Genomic DNA, 18,738 nt, shown 5'->3' on the forward strand with positions numbered 1-18,738 from the left:
AGATACAAGGATTCAGTATTCAAATAATAATGATTTAGCAGATATTCCATGTCTTCCATCTCAACCACATTGAGAGAGAGCCTCTGAATAGATGGATATAGACACATCCTGTACAAAAAGCTTCCTTAGTGCTGCCAAATGCTCCACAAGATCTTAGGCACACTCTGTTTGACATTAAGACACAGAAGTATTCTGTATTGTTTGCCCTTTTATCTACTTACAAATGTTATCAGTGCAGTACAAACTTGTTCATTGACACAATCCTGTTTTATGTTTTTTATTTTTTTGCATGTTTATGGGGTCTCAAAATGTGTATATGTTAAATTAATCCATTTTATTTATAGTTCAACAGAAAATAAGGGATGTTGTTATATCACCATCTCCCATTGATTTTTTTTGTTTCCTGTGGGGATCATTTGCATTCGTTCCACACTCAGGGATTCTTCAACAGTCATTGATACTTAAGAATTAAATTTCAAGATTTAATTTGGTAAAGGCTAGCACAAGCATAACCCATAATCCAAAAAGCAGTATCTTCTGCTTTTCATTTTAAAGATCTGTCCAGATGCAAGTCCTTCCCCACATGGATACACTTTCTGGTGCCAGTGTTGCTGAAAGCAGCAGTGTTGTAGATTAGAATCAAATAAAATGTGAATATTGTGATTTGTAGGTAATACAACAAATCTGGATCTATGGCTGTGAGATAAAACCTTGATTTCAACCATCAGGAGATTCTTTCCTTCTGCAGAATGTGCTCTTGTTCTTTTTCATCTCCGTTAAGATTCTGAATGTAGTTTCTCATAAATGCTGCCTTGCCTTTTTAGACAGCAGCAAAGAAGTTTAGAGTACTAAAGTTGTTAGTAATAACATATTCCAGTGGAAGATGTTAGGGTTAGGGTTAGGTTCCATATAGTTCCATACATTTTACCCCTTTCCCCCTTTTTTCTCTGCACTTTTGAGGAAAAAAGGCTGTTCAAAGAAAATGCCAGTGATTGTGGATCAGTTTTTGGTGCACTACTCGCATAAATAGGATTCAAATGTAGGAGAGGAAGTGGATGTCCAAGTGGTTTTCAGCTTTTAATATGCAGGCAATTTATAGGTTCACATATTTTTTATGTTATATTTGTAAGGTTATTTTTTTATGTTAGCTTTAATCAAGGATTAAAACGTACGACTTCAGATGCTTGGAATGGATTGTACTACATGTCCTTACCCTTAAGTAACTTTTGAAATATTTATTTTCTATTTCTGTGTTTATTTATTTATCAGTTTGTCCCTCTTAAGTATGTGAACTGATTTGTAGCTTGGTTTGGTTATTTGCTACCTAAAAATATTCAACACAGCTTTATTACAAGAAAACGTTAACGACAGTTACAATCCTACTGTCTCTTTAAGAAAAGTCACCTGATGGTCACATGACGCGGAAAAAGCTTGCATTGTTTCAGCGTGTATGTGTTTACAAACGTCTCGTTTTCGTGCCTCTTGCCAGTTCGTTGCGTAAACAAACAGTTAAGTTATTGTGATAAAATCATTATAGATTTATATTTAAATTTATGCACAGCAATGTGCGTTGTTTTCTTTACTGTAGCAGGCCTTGCTCTCTGTCACCGATGTGGAACTAGGTCTTTGAGAGCATTAAAGATAGCGATTTAAATAGACGGGAAAATTTCGCATAAACATAAAATTCTTTCGAGAGAAAAAAGTACGTAACATCTTTCAAAGAATCCGGGTGCTTTTTTCAAAGCTGTGCCACAACTCTGGCGGACTCAAAATACCGTCCCGGTTTGTATATTAGCATTTTTTAAGTCGCATATGAACTTATGAACAGTATAAAACTATATTTACAGTTACATCAGGCTTACCCAACATTTAATTGAATCCCCTACACATTACTTTAGTTTGCAAGCTTGCTAACGCTGTAATTTTTTTTCCCTTTTTTCAGGAACGAGAATATTTGAATAAAGTGACGATGAGGCAGGAGAGTGCGGCTGTGAACGTCCCGGCATACTTCATATCAAACCACGAAGGCTTTTATGGAAGCATAAAAAACGTGATTGAAGATTTTGTGGTGACTGAGATCGACATTAATGGACAGAATGTTAAAACAGCAGCAGCCACTCAGACACCAGGCTGTGCCTCCTCTGATGAAAACACAACCAGTGCTGAGCTAAAGGAGAGTAGTCATTGTTCAGTGTCACAGGACACTGGTGTTTCGTCAGAGTGGGGGGTAGATATCCCCCTGCCCACTTTCGGGAGTTTTGATTTAGATGTTATTTTGGGCCAGTCGGTCAGTGAAGAACTTGAGCAGTTTGTGTTGACTCTCAGAGACAAAAAGCCAGCTGAGCTGGAGCTTTCTCTGGGATCCTTTACAGATAAACACCAGAGAGCCAATGTCCACCGGGCTGTCAGACATCGCTTCCCCTTCCTCATGACTGTCACCATCCAGCCTGAGATCAGGGTGAGGGAAGACCCAGACTACAGAGAGCTCTCCCGTTTGGTGAAAGAGGATGAAGCAGAGGACTTCTTCAGGTTTATAGATGCCAAAGTGCGTGGCTCATCTTACACATTTGGACCTGATGATAATAAAGAGCACAGGACGGCAGTCCACCACTTCCTGAACCGAAGGTTTGGGAAACTGGTGGAGACTAAAAGCTTCATCGACCAGGGGAGGACATCCATCTCAGTTAGGCTTAGAGAGCACGGAAGGCCAAAGAAAAGGACTGCAGAGGAACGCAGGGACGAAGATATTTATACTGGTAAATTGTAGGATTATAACTTTTCACATGCACATTTTTTTCTGAATTGAGACATAAAATATCTGGAAATAGAGGGGGGTGGATTCCAGACTTCAATGTATCAGTTCAAGTTTGGTTTTCAGTCATGGCAGACGATCCAGAGTCTTTGTGTTAACTGGATTGACAAAAGAAAAAACGCTTTTAGCTTTATTTACTGAGTGCCAGATCACACAAATGTCATCTCAGGGCACTTCAAAGATACAATGCAAATCAAGCCAATTACAGTCCAATTTGTTGTAATACAATCATAATAGACTCCAGATTAGTCCAGTTCACACAGAGCCAATTAACAAAAAAGGTTGCCTCGATAAGGAAACCAACCGATTGCGGAGAAACTTCACTTTGATCCAGTCTCCCATCCTGAGCATAAACGAGGTGACTGGAAATAAAGAAACCTCTGGCAGAACCAGACTTAGAAAGCGTGGCCATCCACCTCGAACAGCTGGAGGTTGAGAGGACAAGAATGAGAGGGCAACAAACACCAAAACACCAGACCAGGGATACCTGCTGAGAAAGAGAGACACAAGTTAATGACAATCTCTCTCGATCCTCTCTCTGATAGAAAGAATTTAATGGTTAAGCTCATGAAATCATCACTGCTGAGAGTTAGAGGAGTACATGGCTCAGTAGAGCTCAGCTCTTCATCAGTCTGGCTACAGTGCTGAAAGGAAAGCTGGGATTGTTCTTATTCTCTTTTATCAATTATGAACATTAGCAGTTTTAGCGTTATGAAGGGCATCCTTAATGTTAGACCATCTTTCCAGATTAATTGAGATGGGCTCTGTGAGCACTCACATAAAACAGGTCTTTTACATAATATTTATGTTTATTAGCAGCAGTGAGCCAAGGCTGGATCTGTTGGTAAATTGGGACATGATCTAAAAACATAAAATCCATTCTGATTCACCAACTGAATGCTTGGTTCCCATGTTAACACGAAGTACAGACTACATGCTGTGCAGCTTCTTTGGTGGGTGAGCAGGTTTGGATATAAAATGTATTCCTTCAGCTGAGAATCTACATTGCAAGTCGTTATGTCAGTGCTGAGTTATATTCATAAAAGCTACGGAAGGTCTGATATGTTATTGATTCAGGACTAAAAGTATGTCATTGGGTCAACGTTGTAATTTGTTGATTAAATGTGGTCCACAGGTAGACTTTTAAACCGCTAAATCATTGCTCTTTCTGCCATTTGGGCTATTAAAGTTAAAGGTCAATTATGTGCGTGAAAGTTTCTTACACTGTCAGACGTGAACTCCCATTTTTCTGTTTGACAACACTTAAATGTTTCAGTCTGATTCTGAACTGAACTCCTCTGACTTCAGCCTAATTTACCCATGTGATCTAACCAGGTTAAAAGTGAGCTTTGTGACACTGAAATACTCTTTCACAGCCTTGTTTTGTGTGTGCACCTCTCAGCATTCACGCTTTGTAAGGAGAACCTGGAGACTCTGGAGGCCATCAGCTACATGGCAGCCGCTCTCGGGGTCCTGCCATCAGATTTCACCTATGCTGGGATCAAGGATAAGAGAGCAATCACATACCAGTCCATGGTGGTCAAGAAGGTCTCACCACAACGGTAGTGCTGTGTTTCTGCCATGGATTCAGTTGGTTCGGATGGCAAACCGGAGAAACAAAAAACACAAAATATTAAAGTACTTTTGAGATGTGACTTGTTTATTGTTTTATGCATTCATCATCAGTTTGAAAGAGAAGACGGCAGAGTTTGAGAAGAGAGGAATGCGTCTGTCCCAGGTCCGCTCTGTCAGCGAGCCTCTCAGACTGGGACGACTGCAGGGGAATCACTTTGACCTGGTGGTCCGCAACCTCCGACCGCACAGGGCCACTGACACACACTCCTCGGGCGCAGATGTGCACCCTCACCTGGCAGCACTCGTAAAAGAAGCAGTGGGGAACGTCAAGGTACACTTCCACTGTTTTTCTTTTCCTTTTCTGAAAGAAATCCGCTTAGTAAAATGTTTTACACATGTACCTCCATGCGTTTTCTACTTGTGAGTCCTGTCTGCATGTACATGTGCACGTGACAGACAGCATATTATCATTTTGATTTTAGGTGTTTTACACTGAAGATATTGTAAGTGGATTTAAATGATAAAAACAAACTCTAGTTGCCTGACTTGTAATTGTAAAACTATTCATGAACAAGGAATGAATTGTAATGAGCCATAACGAGCCGTCGCTATCCAAAAACAGCTTAAAATCACAGCAATAAGCCACGTTGCTGCTTTAAATATGCTCCACAGCATCAGATAAGCATTAATTCTCCATGAAATAGTCCCATAAAATGAGTGATGTAACTTAAAAACTGCAGTGACTGCAGGTGAGCGAAAGGTTTGGTGCAGAGACTGATGTTTTATGGAGTTTGTTGACAATAAGAGAAACTATAGTCTTTCTACTTCAATAGCACAGTAGCCTATTGTTCCTCTTGCTCTTCTGCTTCAAACTGATCACAGTGCCACATTCATCTTGATTGTTTTCTCTAATTAGACAAGAGGTTTTGTCAACTACTATGGACCACAGAGGTTTGGCAGCGGACAAAGCGTTCAGTCTGATCGAGTAGGACTAGCTCTGCTGAAAGATGATATGGTAAGAGACTGTCAGGTGAGGGTGGGCTGCGGCTGGCAGCTCCCACTAAAACAGTCACGTTCTCCTGGTTTAAAACACCACACGTTGAAACAGAGTGCTGTACAGTAACAGCTGAACAAACGAAGAGCAATGACTTAATATTCCATAAAAACACAGGAAAACATACAGTGAGTGAGATCAATAAAATAATGATAATCACCTTCCAGTTAGGATACACTTGAGAAATCCAAAGTGTCTTGCTCTACATGTACGGAATGCCAATGAAAGAAGGTCTTAAAGTTTTAAAGGTCTGAGGAGTTCTTAATGTATCCACAGATTAGGAGCGACCGCTGCAAAGACATGACCGCCTGTATTTTTGCATTTGGATTTTGGAACATCTAAAAGTTCCTCTTGATGGGGTCAAAACAGACACTTAAGAGCCTTAAAACCCTGCTATGATATTCTAAAAATTAATCCTATAATCAAAATGAACAGGAAACCAGTGGAGAGAGGCCACACTGGCGTTACATGATCACATTTTCATTTTCCTGTTAAAAGATGAGCGGCAGATAATGACGAGATGACTGATCTATACCCACATACAAGGAACTACAATAATCTAACCAAGCTGAAGTAAACACAAGTCATCCAAAAACTCTTGAAAAAAAGCTTCTTGTCAAAAGTCTGACCAAAGCTCTTTTATTTATTGATTATATAAAGCCAAAGGCTCTGGGCAAATGTTAGTTATTGTGCTGATGTTTACTGCTGTGTGTGTCAGGTGAGTGCCGTGCGCCTCTTCTTCACCCCAGAAGAAGGAGATGATCCTCACAGCCAAGCCAAGAGACACTTCGTCCAAACAGGTGATCGCTTTGGTTTTGTCTTTTAAAGAATCTGCTAAAATGCATCCGGTGTTTCAGTGGAAAGAACAGTATAACCACTGTACCAAAGGTTTGACAATCCAAGTTCTGCTGTTTTAGAAAAAAGTGAATAACATAAAAAAAAAAAACTGTATTTTCTCTTTGACATCAGATAACGCTAAAGAGTCTTTGGTGTTGATGCCTCTGTCCAAGCCCAGGGAGCGGCTCATGCTTCGGGCCCTGAACCGCTACGGTACCGGTCCGGATGGATGTGTCCAGGCCTGGCTCAGCCTGCCCCACAGCATGAGAGTTTTCTATCCTCACGCTTACTGTAGCAGGTCAGCTGCTATAGGAAAAAATAGAAAATCAATACTCTATTTTTTTTTAATAATTCCACAATATTTGCTGTTTCGAATGTGTTTCCAGAATTCACAATGAATGCTCGAAACAATTTGGTTAAATTGATATTCAGTTCAATGCACGAATGGCTAAAATATAACGGGTCACAGCCATTTTAGATCGGTTCCCAACGCTTAAATCCTCAATTGTAATAATTCCGTTGACCTGTGGGTTTTCAGGGTGTGGAATGACGCTGCGGCACACAGGCTGGCTACACTGGGCCATGGTGTCAGACAAGGGGACCTGGTGTGGACGCAGACAGGGCAAAATAAAATGGAGGACTCAGTAGAAACCAACTCCCTTCAGGTAAGAAAAGCTAGAAAATGCACAGAGATATTTGCTTCTTTTTTAATCTTCAGTAATAAAACAAACATAAATAATAATAGGGCAATTATAGGGTTCTGTAGAACCTACCACGACCTTGAATTGGATTGAGATGGATGGAAAATTCTGTAGAAGATACTTAAAGCAGTCAAAGAATGACTTAAATAATCATTGGATTTAATCCAGGTACCAGCTCAGCCAGGGAAAGAGGAAGCTAACGTTAAACCAGATGGTGTAGGCATAAGTGAAGTCTTTATTTAAGTCTGAAATTTATTGTTTAGTGACCAAAATATTACGTTTACAAACACAAAATCTACATTTTACATAAGTGCAATAGTTAACACTCATGGTACTAGTGAGTCTAAGAAAAGATAAAAAACTAAGTGTAATGAGAGTGTTTTAGAAAGCTTTGCTCTAAATGCCCGTACAAAGAGAAGCTTCATAAACAGAAATATACTACTGCGGTTGCACTAGAAACAAATATTGCCCCTGAGGCTTACAGCCTCTGAAGAAGAAGCAGCACAAAAAGATTCACACTATGGCCTCACCAAACAACAATAATACAGAGGCAAACAGGGCCGAATGGCAAGCTGCTCACACCAAATCACAGCTTCAGTGATTATCAGTACAGCTTCAGCTCTCACCAAACTGGCATCGACTTCAAGCTTCAATGGTCTAGTCACATTTCACAAGAAATCAACTTTGGGACTAAATAGGCTTAGTAAAGAGGATGAACAACAGTGGGAAGGTTGTGACAAAGATTTCTATAATAACTGGCCAGTGCTGGCAGCAACTTTTGCCTCAGTTGGGCGCACTTGCCCCTGAATTATCTACCCCAGTAGGTGACGGTAGCCTTCCAAAGTCATAAATGGCTAGGTTTAAAATGAGTGATGTCATTGCAAGTGCAGACAATAAAGTCATCCAAGTTGGCATTACAGTTGGACATCCCAGACAGAAATGCTGAAAAGTGGTGGGTGCATCACACATGCCAAAATCCATGACTTTATACTGATAGAAGTGATCAGGGGTTACGAGTGCAGATATCTCTGAAGCACGTGTAGGAAGCAGTATCTGCCAAGAACCCTCGAGTAAATCTGAACTACTTCCATACTGGGTAATGCTGATCACATCCACACAGCCTTCAATGCTGGGCAAAGGGTAAGAATCAGCTCCAGCAATGTTTCTCTGGAGAAGAGCTGGCTTCCAAAAGTTTCTCTTTGAGAATCTCAATCTATTTGAGATTTAAAATGAAAGGACTTATTCAGAAAACCCTCTCGAGTGTTCATGTCTTTGCCTCAGTGAGGCTAAAGGCCTTTTCATATCAGGAAATTCTGGATTGTTTTCTTGCAAATATCTGTGTGAGTTTAGGTTAAACATCTATTTGCTTGTAGGCCTCATGCTTATCTCATTCATTTTGAAAACAGCTCCTCGCTGCTGTGACTTTTTTTTCTTTGCTTTTTGCCTTTCAAGATCCATGTGGTGACAGATCAAGAGGAGCAAGCAGGAGTCTATACACTAGAACAAGTATGTGGTTTTCTAAATGATCTTTGATGTCTCTGCTAAATGCAATGAATTGTGCTTTTTAGCACTATAGTTACAACTTCATTATTCTGTCAGGTGGTACTACCAATGCCAGGAAACACTGTCAAATATCCAGAAAATGCCATGGGGACTTGGTACCAGGATAGACTGACCAGAGACGGACTGGCTGACTGTCGCTTCAGAGTTGGCAGCCTCAAACTGAACCTTCCTGGCTGTTACCGCCCCCTGCTGGCAGTCCCACATAACCTCAGTTACCAGCTGAAGAAAGCAGCCTGCAGCGAGGGAGGAGGAGTGGGCGCACGAGAAAAGAAGCAGAGCTCAGACTCTGACTCGATCACACTCACCTTAAACTTTGACCTGGACTCATCCTGTTACGCGACCATATGCCTCAGAGAGATCATGAAGTGTGAGCCTTGAGGCTGAAGATGATTATGTTTTTGTTTTCTACTTTCATTGTCGGCGATTGTGATGCATAATAATATTGGTTAGTTGTTGTTGTACGCAGAAGAGTGTGATGACAAAGAAAAATTAGAAAGTGCAGTTGATAAAGCTTATAGTGAAAAGGAGCCACTGCCTAATGTGAGCAAATTTAAGCGCAACAGTGTGTAAACAGTATGACTTTTGTGCCGCTAATAAAAGAATTAGAGTAACCACAACCATTGACTTCCTTTTTAAATTATTTTCTGTTTGAAGTTTTGAATTGTTTTTACTGATAATCACACTTAATACCAGTTCACTCTGTAATATGTAACTTGATTATTTGGCTTATGGGAACAGTGTTATAAACAGAATTTATAAACAAAGTTATTCATCCCCTGTAAAGTTTTGATTTGTCCATTTTAAACTTGATATTTTTCACATGTATGTTTTGGAACATTGATGAATTTGAAGGTGCCATTTTCCTTTCCGCAGAATTCCCGTTTTCCTCGTGAATATATTCAAGATCTGTGTCGGTGCCACCCTTGTGAACCTGATGATAAAGCTAATACACGACAGTGCAAACTCCACACAGAAAAGAAAACTTGCTCAGTGTCCTGTGAGCACATGAGATGCAAACTGAGCTGTTTGGAAAAAGACACTGACTTTCATGTGGTAAAACCTCAACAACACCATCTTCATTTTAAGTGTTTTTTTATGATTGTCTGAAGTAAAAATTGTGAAAGTAGAGCATTAAATAAATAAGAATGAAAGGGAAATATTTCCTTGTACTTTCCATGAGAAACTCGAGAGTTATGGGCTTAAATTTGTCTAAAAAATAACTGCAAATACACAGAAGGTGATCTACAAATGTGCCTTGATTTGCACACGTGTTTTGCTGTCCATAAATACAAATTTCCAATTTGTAACTTGTGTGTTGGTTTGTACAAATATCATTTTTCATTTGTAAAACTGAAAATTCTGTTTGTGATTCGTGACTCAGCATTTGTGGATCACCAATCACACATGCGTATTTTTGAGACATTCTTTCCGCATATCCGCACAGACCCACAAACAAATAGCTCGCGATTCACAAAGCTCCATCCAGCAGATGGCGCTGTTGTTCACTGATGTATCTATGACTCGGCTTAAGAAGATAGGAAAGAAGATCGTTGATTAACAGTAACCATAGTAACGACATGGACGTCGGTTGGATTGGTATGTATGTGATAACATTTATGGATGGTGTTTGTTGCTAGTCTGTAGTTTTAAAGTTTTAGTTTTATTTCAGCCACCTTTGTGTTGTTTTCAGTCAATCAGCCAAAGAGGTGCAACTTACCTCTGCAGATCAGAGAGATGGGGCCAAAAGAAGGAACTAGGACTAGGATACAGAAGTTGTGGTCATTTGTGTGTGGTCACCCAAATGGTTTCCATTCTCTTTGTTTAAAGCCTGTTTGATCGCCTCTCATGGGGCACCTTAACCCTGAGGAACAGGAGGAAAAGGCCGAGTCAGCTAAGGAGAGGAATTGGGATTTGGAATAAATAAAGTCTCTCAGAATCAGATGCATTTTGTGTCTTGTATGAATGTAACAATGAACATCCTTCTGTCACTTGGCTTATTCACATCTTATACCGAAACATGGCCATGTTTTAACTACTATTCCGATTAAACAAATGTCTTCGGGGAAGCGAGCTGTTCTTTTGGATCTGAGCGTATCAGGAGTGTGGGACACGAGCTGAGGCAGGAAAACTAGATTAAAGATTCATCAAGTCTTCTAAATGATAACTCCAGATAAAAACGAAACAACCAACATCAAATCTGTGAAGTGGGAATATCTTATATACAAAAAAAAAATTCTTAAGAAAAGTAAAAAGGCGCTTACAATTATTTCGGAGGCTTTCATTTTTATGTCCTCACCGGAAGTGATATCTAATTACGTAGCTGCTAGCTTGACAACCTCTTTGTATCTCTCTATACTTCCCCCTGGTGGCCGTAAGCTGTAACTACACACTCAAAGTCAGTATGAACATTGAAATGTGGGATATCTTTATAAAAATAGGTTTTATGATGGAAGAGAGCAGTCATATTAATATTTTAACAACACTGTCATATTTAGTTAAGATTATGAATGCTGAAGTTTCACCACAGCTTATGAGATAGATAGATAGATAGATAGATAGATAGATAGATAGATAGATAGATAGATAGATAGATAGATAGATAGATAGATAGATAGATAGATAGATCAGAGCATGGGCTTTCTGTCAAAGAGGGAACAGAGTGTACTACAATGAAAAGATAGAAAGTAGGACCAGTTTCAAAGCTGCACAATAACTGATAAAAACCTTTAAAGATTAAACTTCTCGTTAAGATTGTTGTACTTTGTCAGTTTGAATGATTTACTGAGAGCATTGTTGTCCCGTTGTGTCTGAAATGGAGTGAAATCTGTTACAAAGTAACTTTGTTAATATTATGAAGGCAACCAGTCTACAGATTCAGTCTTTCTGACCCCTAGTGGCCATAAATTGTAGCAACATAAAAGGTAAAGCTAGAGATGTTATAAATGACTGACACTTCCGGTGGTACCTTTCAGAATAAACTAATGTTAACCCTTATGTTAAAATATATTTTTTTCTACCTGAAACTCAATGGCCTTGGCTTGTTTTGTGTGATAAACACGTATAAACAACAAAAAAATAGTTTTGAGCACACATGCTACTATAGCCCACACATTTACATACTTCATATGTTCTTCAGGGTCAGTTTGACCCGCATACACAGAGACACACAGAAACATGCCCACACAGACAGGGGGTACTTGTATAAAACTCACTGTTGTTTCTGTTTTGTTCTCTGATGTTTGCATCAAATAAGAGTCATTTAACTGAAGTTCAACGACAGACACAGGATTTAAGAAAGAGTGTTTGCTCAGGCTGTTGGAGCTGCCAGCTGTTTGAAGATTTGGTCTCGAAGCTTGTGACTGAAACATTTTCATGCTTAAGTCTGAAAGTGAATCATGAACTCTCACACCAGATAGTTCAGGATGTTAGAAAGAATCTTGGTATTGCAGAGTTTTTGGGTTCAAGTCTTCAAAAGGTGCAGATATTTTAGGAAAGGAAAGGCAGAGTCGTCATGACTGAGAGCCCACCTGTAATTTTGTCAAAGCCACCAAGAATGAAAAAAAGAGTGAAATGCTCTGAGAAAGAAGTCTACTTGTTTGCTTCAACAGCTCAGGCTGTCAGCAGAAGGCTTTAAGTCTGAAAGGGATTTTCTGAAGCTTGCTCTGTGTGCTCAAGAAGCATCTCAGGTGTGTGGTCATGTAGCACAAGCTGTTGGAGATCAGTTTGGGAAGTTTCAGGGACCAAGTTCAAGTCTTTACCAGGTTCCATTTTTGAAGGCCAAAACTAAAAAATAAATAAAAGAGACAAAAACTTCAAGAAGGCCCAAACCTCTGTCAAGAAGAACACCTCTGGCTGTTAGATGTCTGCTTGGGAAGGCAGAGCGGCTGAGTTCAAGCCTTTTCCAGGTTCCTCTCAATTTTTCTCAGTCTTCAAATTTTGAAACCAACAAGTCAGAGCATTAATTTGGATACAGAGCAGGAGACAGAACAGTCCCAACCCAACACCAAGCAGCTGAACAAACCAAAGACAGTCGATGAGCAAAGCTGCTTCACATGACTAAAAGATAGTGTCTGTGATCATCAGTCTCAGGTAAAAAGTACCAAGAAAGTAGCACAATCAAGCAGAGTCATAACTCAGAGGCTCAATAAACTGCTTTGGGACTCTGAGCTCATATGTTCAAATGCTGTGAGTGCTGCTTAAAGAGTTAAAATGTCTTCAGGTTTTAGAGGTCAAAGTAAAGAGTGAAACAGCTTTAAGTTAGAAAGCTTGAGTCTCTGATTTAATGGCTCAAACTGTTACTGACCAGCTTTTAGTTTGTGAAGATGAGGGATCAAAGCTCTTAAAATAATAAACTCTGCAGTTCAGCATCCGAACGGAAGAATGAAAGCAGCTCAGAAAGGAGGCTGAAGGTGTGATTTGGTGGTTCAGGCAGATACAGAGCAGCCTGTGGAAGCAGAGGGCGGGGGTTCAACTCCTGTGGATGCTGATGGCTTTTATAAAAGGAAGGGCAGGTTGTTCAGTTCAGAGTCGGCTGGGGTTTTTAAGCCAAAAGACAAACTTTAGAATTCAACCTTTCAGTGTATAGTTGAAAAGCTCAGGCTGTTAGATGAAATCTTTGAGCCGCTGAGAATGTGGAAATTATGATGACAGACATTTTAAAGATCAACAAAGATCCTCACAAAGAGTAGCTCAGGATGATGGGATCCTGCTTGGGGTTGGACTTATCATGGGTTCAATTCCCTCAGATGGTCTCTGCACTAACAGGTTTCATTCTTTAAGGAATCTATTCATAATTTAGTTCAGAATTAGAATTAAAGTAAGGTTTGTGTAAAAGTGTCAAAACAGTGGGCAGATAGCTCAGACTGATAAAACAGTGAGGTGGTATTTGGGAGAGTTGAGAATCACAGCTGCAGAGGCACCTGGTGTGGGTTTTGAGACTGAATGAATTTTACAGTCTGACACCCAGGATGAAGACTTAAAAGCGCTCCCAGAACATCTCCGAAAGCCTAGAGGACTTGGTGGCGTGTTGGTAGTTGTTAGACACTGTAAACTGCTTGTGGTGGAAGACACTGGTTCGAGAGCATAGACTAGAAAAGAAGACCATAATATGAGCAGAGAATAGAGCAGAAGAAGAGGATAGCATAGACCAGAATAGAAGAAGAACAAAGACAAAAACAGCAGAGTATAGATGAGAAAAGAAGAGTAAAGAGTGTAGAGAGCATAGACTAGAAAAAAGAAGAGCAGAGAGAGAAGAGCAGCACAGACTAGAAAAAAAGAAGAGCAGAGAGAGAGAGAAGAAGAGCACAGACTAGAAAAAAGAAGAGCAGTGAGAGAGAAGAAGAGTGTATACCAGGAAAGAAGAAGACAATAGACTAAAAAAGAAGACCATAGGAAGAAAATAGAACAGAACAGAGAGAGGAAGAAGAGGAGAGGATAGAAAGGGTGAATGAGGAGATGAATGGAGGGGGGCCAATGGGCCCCCAAGATTCCCAGAGGTAGGAGTAGGGGGTTATGGAGCAGAGCACCATGCTATACTCTTACTTTAATCTTAAACCATGCAAGATATTATAACTACACTACTCCATAACCCCCCTTCTTCTACCTCTGGGCATCTCGGGGGCCCATCAGCCCCCTTCCATTCATCTCCTCTTTCACACTTTCTATTCTCTCCTCTTCTTCCTCTCTTCTATTTTCTTTCCTTCCTATGGTCTTCTTTTTTAGTCTATTGTCTTCTTCTTTCCTGGTATACACTCTTCTTCTCTCTCACTGCTCTTCTTTTTTCTAGTCTGGGCTCTTCTTCTCTCTCACTGCTCTTCTTTTTTCTAGTCTATGCTCTCTACACTCTTTACTCTTCTTTTCTCATCTATACTCTGCTGTTTTTGTCTTTGTTCTTCTTCTATTCTGGTCTCTGCTATCCTCTTCTTCTGCTCTATTCTCTGCTCATATTATGGTCTTCTTCTTTTCTAGTCTATGCTCTCGAACCAGTGTCTTCCACCACAAGCAGTTTACAGTGTCTAACAACTACCAACACGCCACCAAGTCCTCTAGGCTTTCGGAGATGTTCTGGGAGGTCTTTTAAGTCTTCATCCTGGGTGTCAGACTGTAAAATTCATTCAGTCTCAAAACCCACACCAGGTGCCTCTGCAGCTGTGGGCTTTGATTCTCAACTCTCCCAAATACCACCTCACTGTTTTATCAGTCTGAGCTATCTGCCCACTGTTTTGACACTTTTACACAAACCTTACTTTAATTCTAATTCTGAACTAAATTGTGAATAGATTCCTTAAAGAATGAAACCTGTTAGTGCAGAGACCATCTGAGGGAATTGAACCCATGATAAGTCCAACCCTAAGCAGGATCCCATCATCCTGAGCTACTCTTTGTGAGGATCTTTGTTGATCTTTAAAATGTCTGTCATCATAATTTCCACATTCTCAGCGGCTCAAAGATTTCATCTAACAGCCTGAGCTTTTCAACTATACACTGAAAGGTTGAATTCTAAAGTTTGTCTTTTGGCTTAAAAAACCCCAGCCGACTCTAAGCTGAACAACCTGCCCTTCCTTTTATAAAAGCCATCAGCATCCACAGGAGTTGAACCCCCGCCCTCTGCTTCCACAGGCTGCTCTGTATCTGCCTGAACCACCAAACCACACCTTCAGCCTCCTTTCTGAGCTGCTTCCATTCTTCTCTTCGGATGCTAAATTGCAGAGGAGCTTTGATCCCCCATCTTCGCAAAGTTAAAGCTGCTTCAGTAACAGTTTGAGCCATTAAATCAGAGACTCAAACGTAAAGCTTGTAACTTAAAGCTTTTCACTCTTTACTTTGGCCTCTAAAACTTGAAGACATTTGAACTCTTTAAGCAGAAAAATGAGAAAAATTGAGAGGAACAGATGAAGCTGTTCTTCCTGACAGAGGTTTGGGCCTTCTTGAAGTTTTTGTCTCTTTTATTTATTTCTTTTTTAGTTTTGGCCTTCAAAAATGGAACCTGGTAAAGACTTGAACTTGGTCCCTGAAACTTCCCAAACTGATCTCCAACAGCTTGTGCTACATGACCACACACCTGAGATGCTTCTTGAGCACACGGAGCAAGCTTCAGAAAATCCCTTTCAGACTTAAAGCCTTCTGCTAACAGCCTGAGCTGTTGAAGCAAACAAGTAGACTTCTTTCTCAGAGCATTTCACTCTTTCTTTCATTCTTGGTGGCTTTGACAAAATTACAGGTGGGCTCTCAGTCATGATGACTCTGCCTTTCCTAAAATATCTGCACCTTGTGAAGATTTGAATCTGAAAACTTTGCAATACCAAGTTTCTTTCTAGCGTCCTGAACTATCTGGTATGAGAGGATTTCACTATTTGAGAGTTAAGCATGAAAATGTTTCAGTCTTGAGCTTCAACACCAAATCTTCAGCTGACAGCTCCAACAGCCTGAGCAAACACTCTTTCTTAAATCCTGTGTCTGTCGTTGAACTTCAGTTAAATGACACTTATTTGATGCAAAAATCAGAGAACAAAACAGAAACAACAGTGAGTTTATTACCAGTACATTTGTAAAGTTTATATGAGCAAAGGCAGGTCTGCAGACCAAATGTAGAAAAACTAACAAGAACTGATTCATATGAAACCTCAGCAGCTCCTCTTGAGATGGACCAAACTCATCACTCGTGAATCTGTCATACGCTCAGATCCGGGAAGGTCAGCTCACCTTCAGACATTTTTTAATCTGACAGTTAAGTTCTTGGACACCATGTAAGCAGTATTCATTTACATCCAGTCACTCGTAAGTAAAACAAGTCTCCGCTCTGTTATCAGATCAAATAGCTTCATATGACATCTGTTAATCTCGTTTTATTTTGAAAGGTACCACCGAAAGTGCCAGTCATTTATAATATCTTTAGTTTTACCTTTTTGTATATACCATTTGTGACCACTAGAGGGCAGTATGCCCTGCCAACAGTATAAAGACTGAATATGTAGCTGATTGCCTTCATCATACTAACAAAATGATTTTGAAATAGATTTCACTCCATTTCAGACACAACGGGACAATATCTATCTATCTATCTATCTATCTATCTATCTATCTATCTATCTATCTATCTATCTATCTATCTATCTATCTATCTCGTAAGCTGTGGTGAAACTCCAGCATTCATAATCATAACTAAATATGACAGTATTGTTAAAATATTATTATGCCTGCTCTCTTCCATCATAAAACCTATTTTTATAAAGATTTCCCACATTTCAATGTTCATACTGACTTTGAGTGTGTAGTTATAGTTTATGGCCACCAGAGGGAAGTATAGAGCCAGATACAAAGAGGTGTCAAGCTAGCAGCTACGCCATTAGATATTACTTCCGGTAAGGACATAAAAAATAAAGGCCTCTGAAATAATTGTAAGCGCTTTTTTAATCCTGTATTTATGTATATAATAACGTAAGAAATTTAAAAAAATTGTATATAAGATATTCCCAGTTCATATATTTGATGTTGGTTGTTTTGTTTTTATTGGGAGCTATCATTTAGAAGACATGAATCTTTAATCTAGTTTTCCTTTTCCTGCCTCCGCCCATGCCCCACACACTCCAGACAAGCTCAGATCCAAAAGAACAGCTCGCTTTCCCGAAGACATTTGTTTAATCTGACAGTTCAGCTCATGGACAATATCTAAGCATTTACTGTTGGGTCTCTGAGAGAAACGTGATGTTGATGCACACTCAGCCACCCCAGCAGCAGATAATATGTCTGTCATGAAGGTGGCGTCACTAAACTGAAGAAACGGATAAAAAGGAAAAAATAAAAACCAGGGAAAAGTAGTTAAAACATGGCCTTGTTTCGGTAGAAGATGTGAATAAGCCCAGTGACAGAAGGATGTTCATTGTTACATTCATACAAGATACAAACGGCATCTGATTCTGAGAGACTTGATTTGTTCCAAATCACAATTCCTCTTTCGGCCTTTTCCTTCTGTTTTTCAGAGTTAAGGTGCCCCATGAGAGGCGATCAAACAGGCTTTAAACAAAGAGAATGGAAACTATTTGGGTGACCACACACAAATGACCACAACCTCTGTATCCCAATTTAAAAAGGGTGAATGTGTGATTGGTGATCCACAAATGCTGAGTCAGGAATCACAGGAAAAACAGAATTTCCAGTTTCACAAATAGCTTTTTGTTTTACAAATGGAAAATGGTATATTTACAAATACACATATATTTGTAAAAACCAACACACAAGTTACAAATAGGAAATTTGCATTTGTGGATAGCAAAACATATGTACAACTCAAGGCATATTTGTAGATCACCTTCTGTGCATTTGCAGTTTTTTGAGACAAATTTAAGCCCATAGAAGTGAAGATGGATTTCGAAAAATGCATTTTGAATGTATTGATCACTAACCACCAGTAGATGGAGACATCTGACAGAAAGCCACTCAAACAGGATGTGGATTGCCTCTGCTCAGTGTAAACTAACTGGTTAAGTAGGAATTCAGGAGCTGAAGTGTACATCTGATAACTATAGGCTAAGCTGGGATCCTAATGACATCCTTATCTTGGAGAAAACAGCACCTGCACCACATGATTCAAATTATATTACACTCGTAATCTGTGACCACCTCGGTAAAAAAAATATCCACTCTTGTGTAAATATGGAGATGTGGCCAATTGGATCCAATAAAAATACAGGAAAGCGTAGCAGAATAATCATGTTGCTGAGGGACTGCTGTCGGGTATAACTGAGCAAGCTCAGCCTCCCTTTGGCAAATGTATGGAATTTTGATGAGAATGTTTAACGACAGCAGCATATAAAACCTCGCTCATTAATAAGTCATGTGAGCTATACCTCAGAGCTATTCTAATTGCCCATTACTGCAAGGAATATGAACATGACTAACTCTAATGCAGGTGATGTTTCAGTTCATTGTTGGTCCTGACACGCAACCTGTCATTAAACTGAAGCACTCTTTGATTGAGTGTCTGCCTGTAAGCAAAACTGTCTGCAACAGAGTCAAGTCAATGACAGTCAATTGTTAGTAGCTCACAAGGTTGTTCAAATGGTGTATGCAAAGAGCCAACACACTTTGAGGCTAAGAATACTTGGTTTGATTCAACACTGTATGCTGAGAGATAGGCCTAAGGATGAAACACCATATCTGTCCGTTATAGTTCTCCTTCACAGACAGAAAGCAGAAAG

The 18,738-nt window shown here is 39.7% G+C and overlaps 1 protein-coding gene across 2 annotated transcripts; it reads left to right on the plus strand.

Annotated features, from left to right (window-relative positions):
* Positions 1-1,412: 1,412 nt before the first annotated feature.
* On the plus strand, positions 1,413-9,159 carry pus7l (pseudouridine synthase 7 like). 2 transcript variants are annotated; one of them, XM_072377544.1, is made up of 10 exons: positions 1,413-1,508; positions 1,943-2,756; positions 4,215-4,374; positions 4,499-4,718; positions 5,304-5,402; positions 6,160-6,241; positions 6,411-6,576; positions 6,817-6,943; positions 8,432-8,485; positions 8,579-9,159. In XM_072377544.1, exons 1-10 carry the CDS (start codon positions 1,416-1,418, stop codon positions 8,918-8,920), a joined length of 2,157 nt encoding a protein of 718 aa, XP_072233645.1. In that variant the 5' UTR covers positions 1,413-1,415; the 3' UTR covers positions 8,921-9,159. The 2 variants fall into 2 exon arrangements, with proteins under 2 accessions (XP_072233645.1, XP_072233646.1); XM_072377545.1 differs by having other exon boundaries at positions 1,422-1,782.
* The last annotated feature ends 9,579 nt before the right edge of the window (positions 9,160-18,738 follow it).

The sequence above is a fragment of the Leuresthes tenuis genome, unplaced genomic scaffold, assembly GCF_036924035.1.
Source record: "Leuresthes tenuis unplaced genomic scaffold, fLeuTen1.0.hap1 SCAF_23, whole genome shotgun sequence".
In the NCBI taxonomy this organism is placed as follows: domain Eukaryota; kingdom Metazoa; phylum Chordata; class Actinopteri; order Atheriniformes; family Atherinopsidae; genus Leuresthes; species Leuresthes tenuis.

Excerpts from the sequence above, each read along its gene's own strand:
- pus7l (XM_072377544.1), top strand. The coding sequence starts at position 1,416 with ATGACGCGGAAAAAGCTTGCATTGTTTCAGCGTGTATGTGTTTACAAA. Across the intron at positions 1,509-1,942 it reads GTTCGTTGCGTAAACAAACA|GAACGAGAATATTTGAATAA; the intron begins GTTAAGTTATTG and ends CCCTTTTTTCAG. Across the intron at positions 6,242-6,410 it reads GAGACACTTCGTCCAAACAG|ATAACGCTAAAGAGTCTTTG; the intron begins GTGATCGCTTTG and ends CTTTGACATCAG.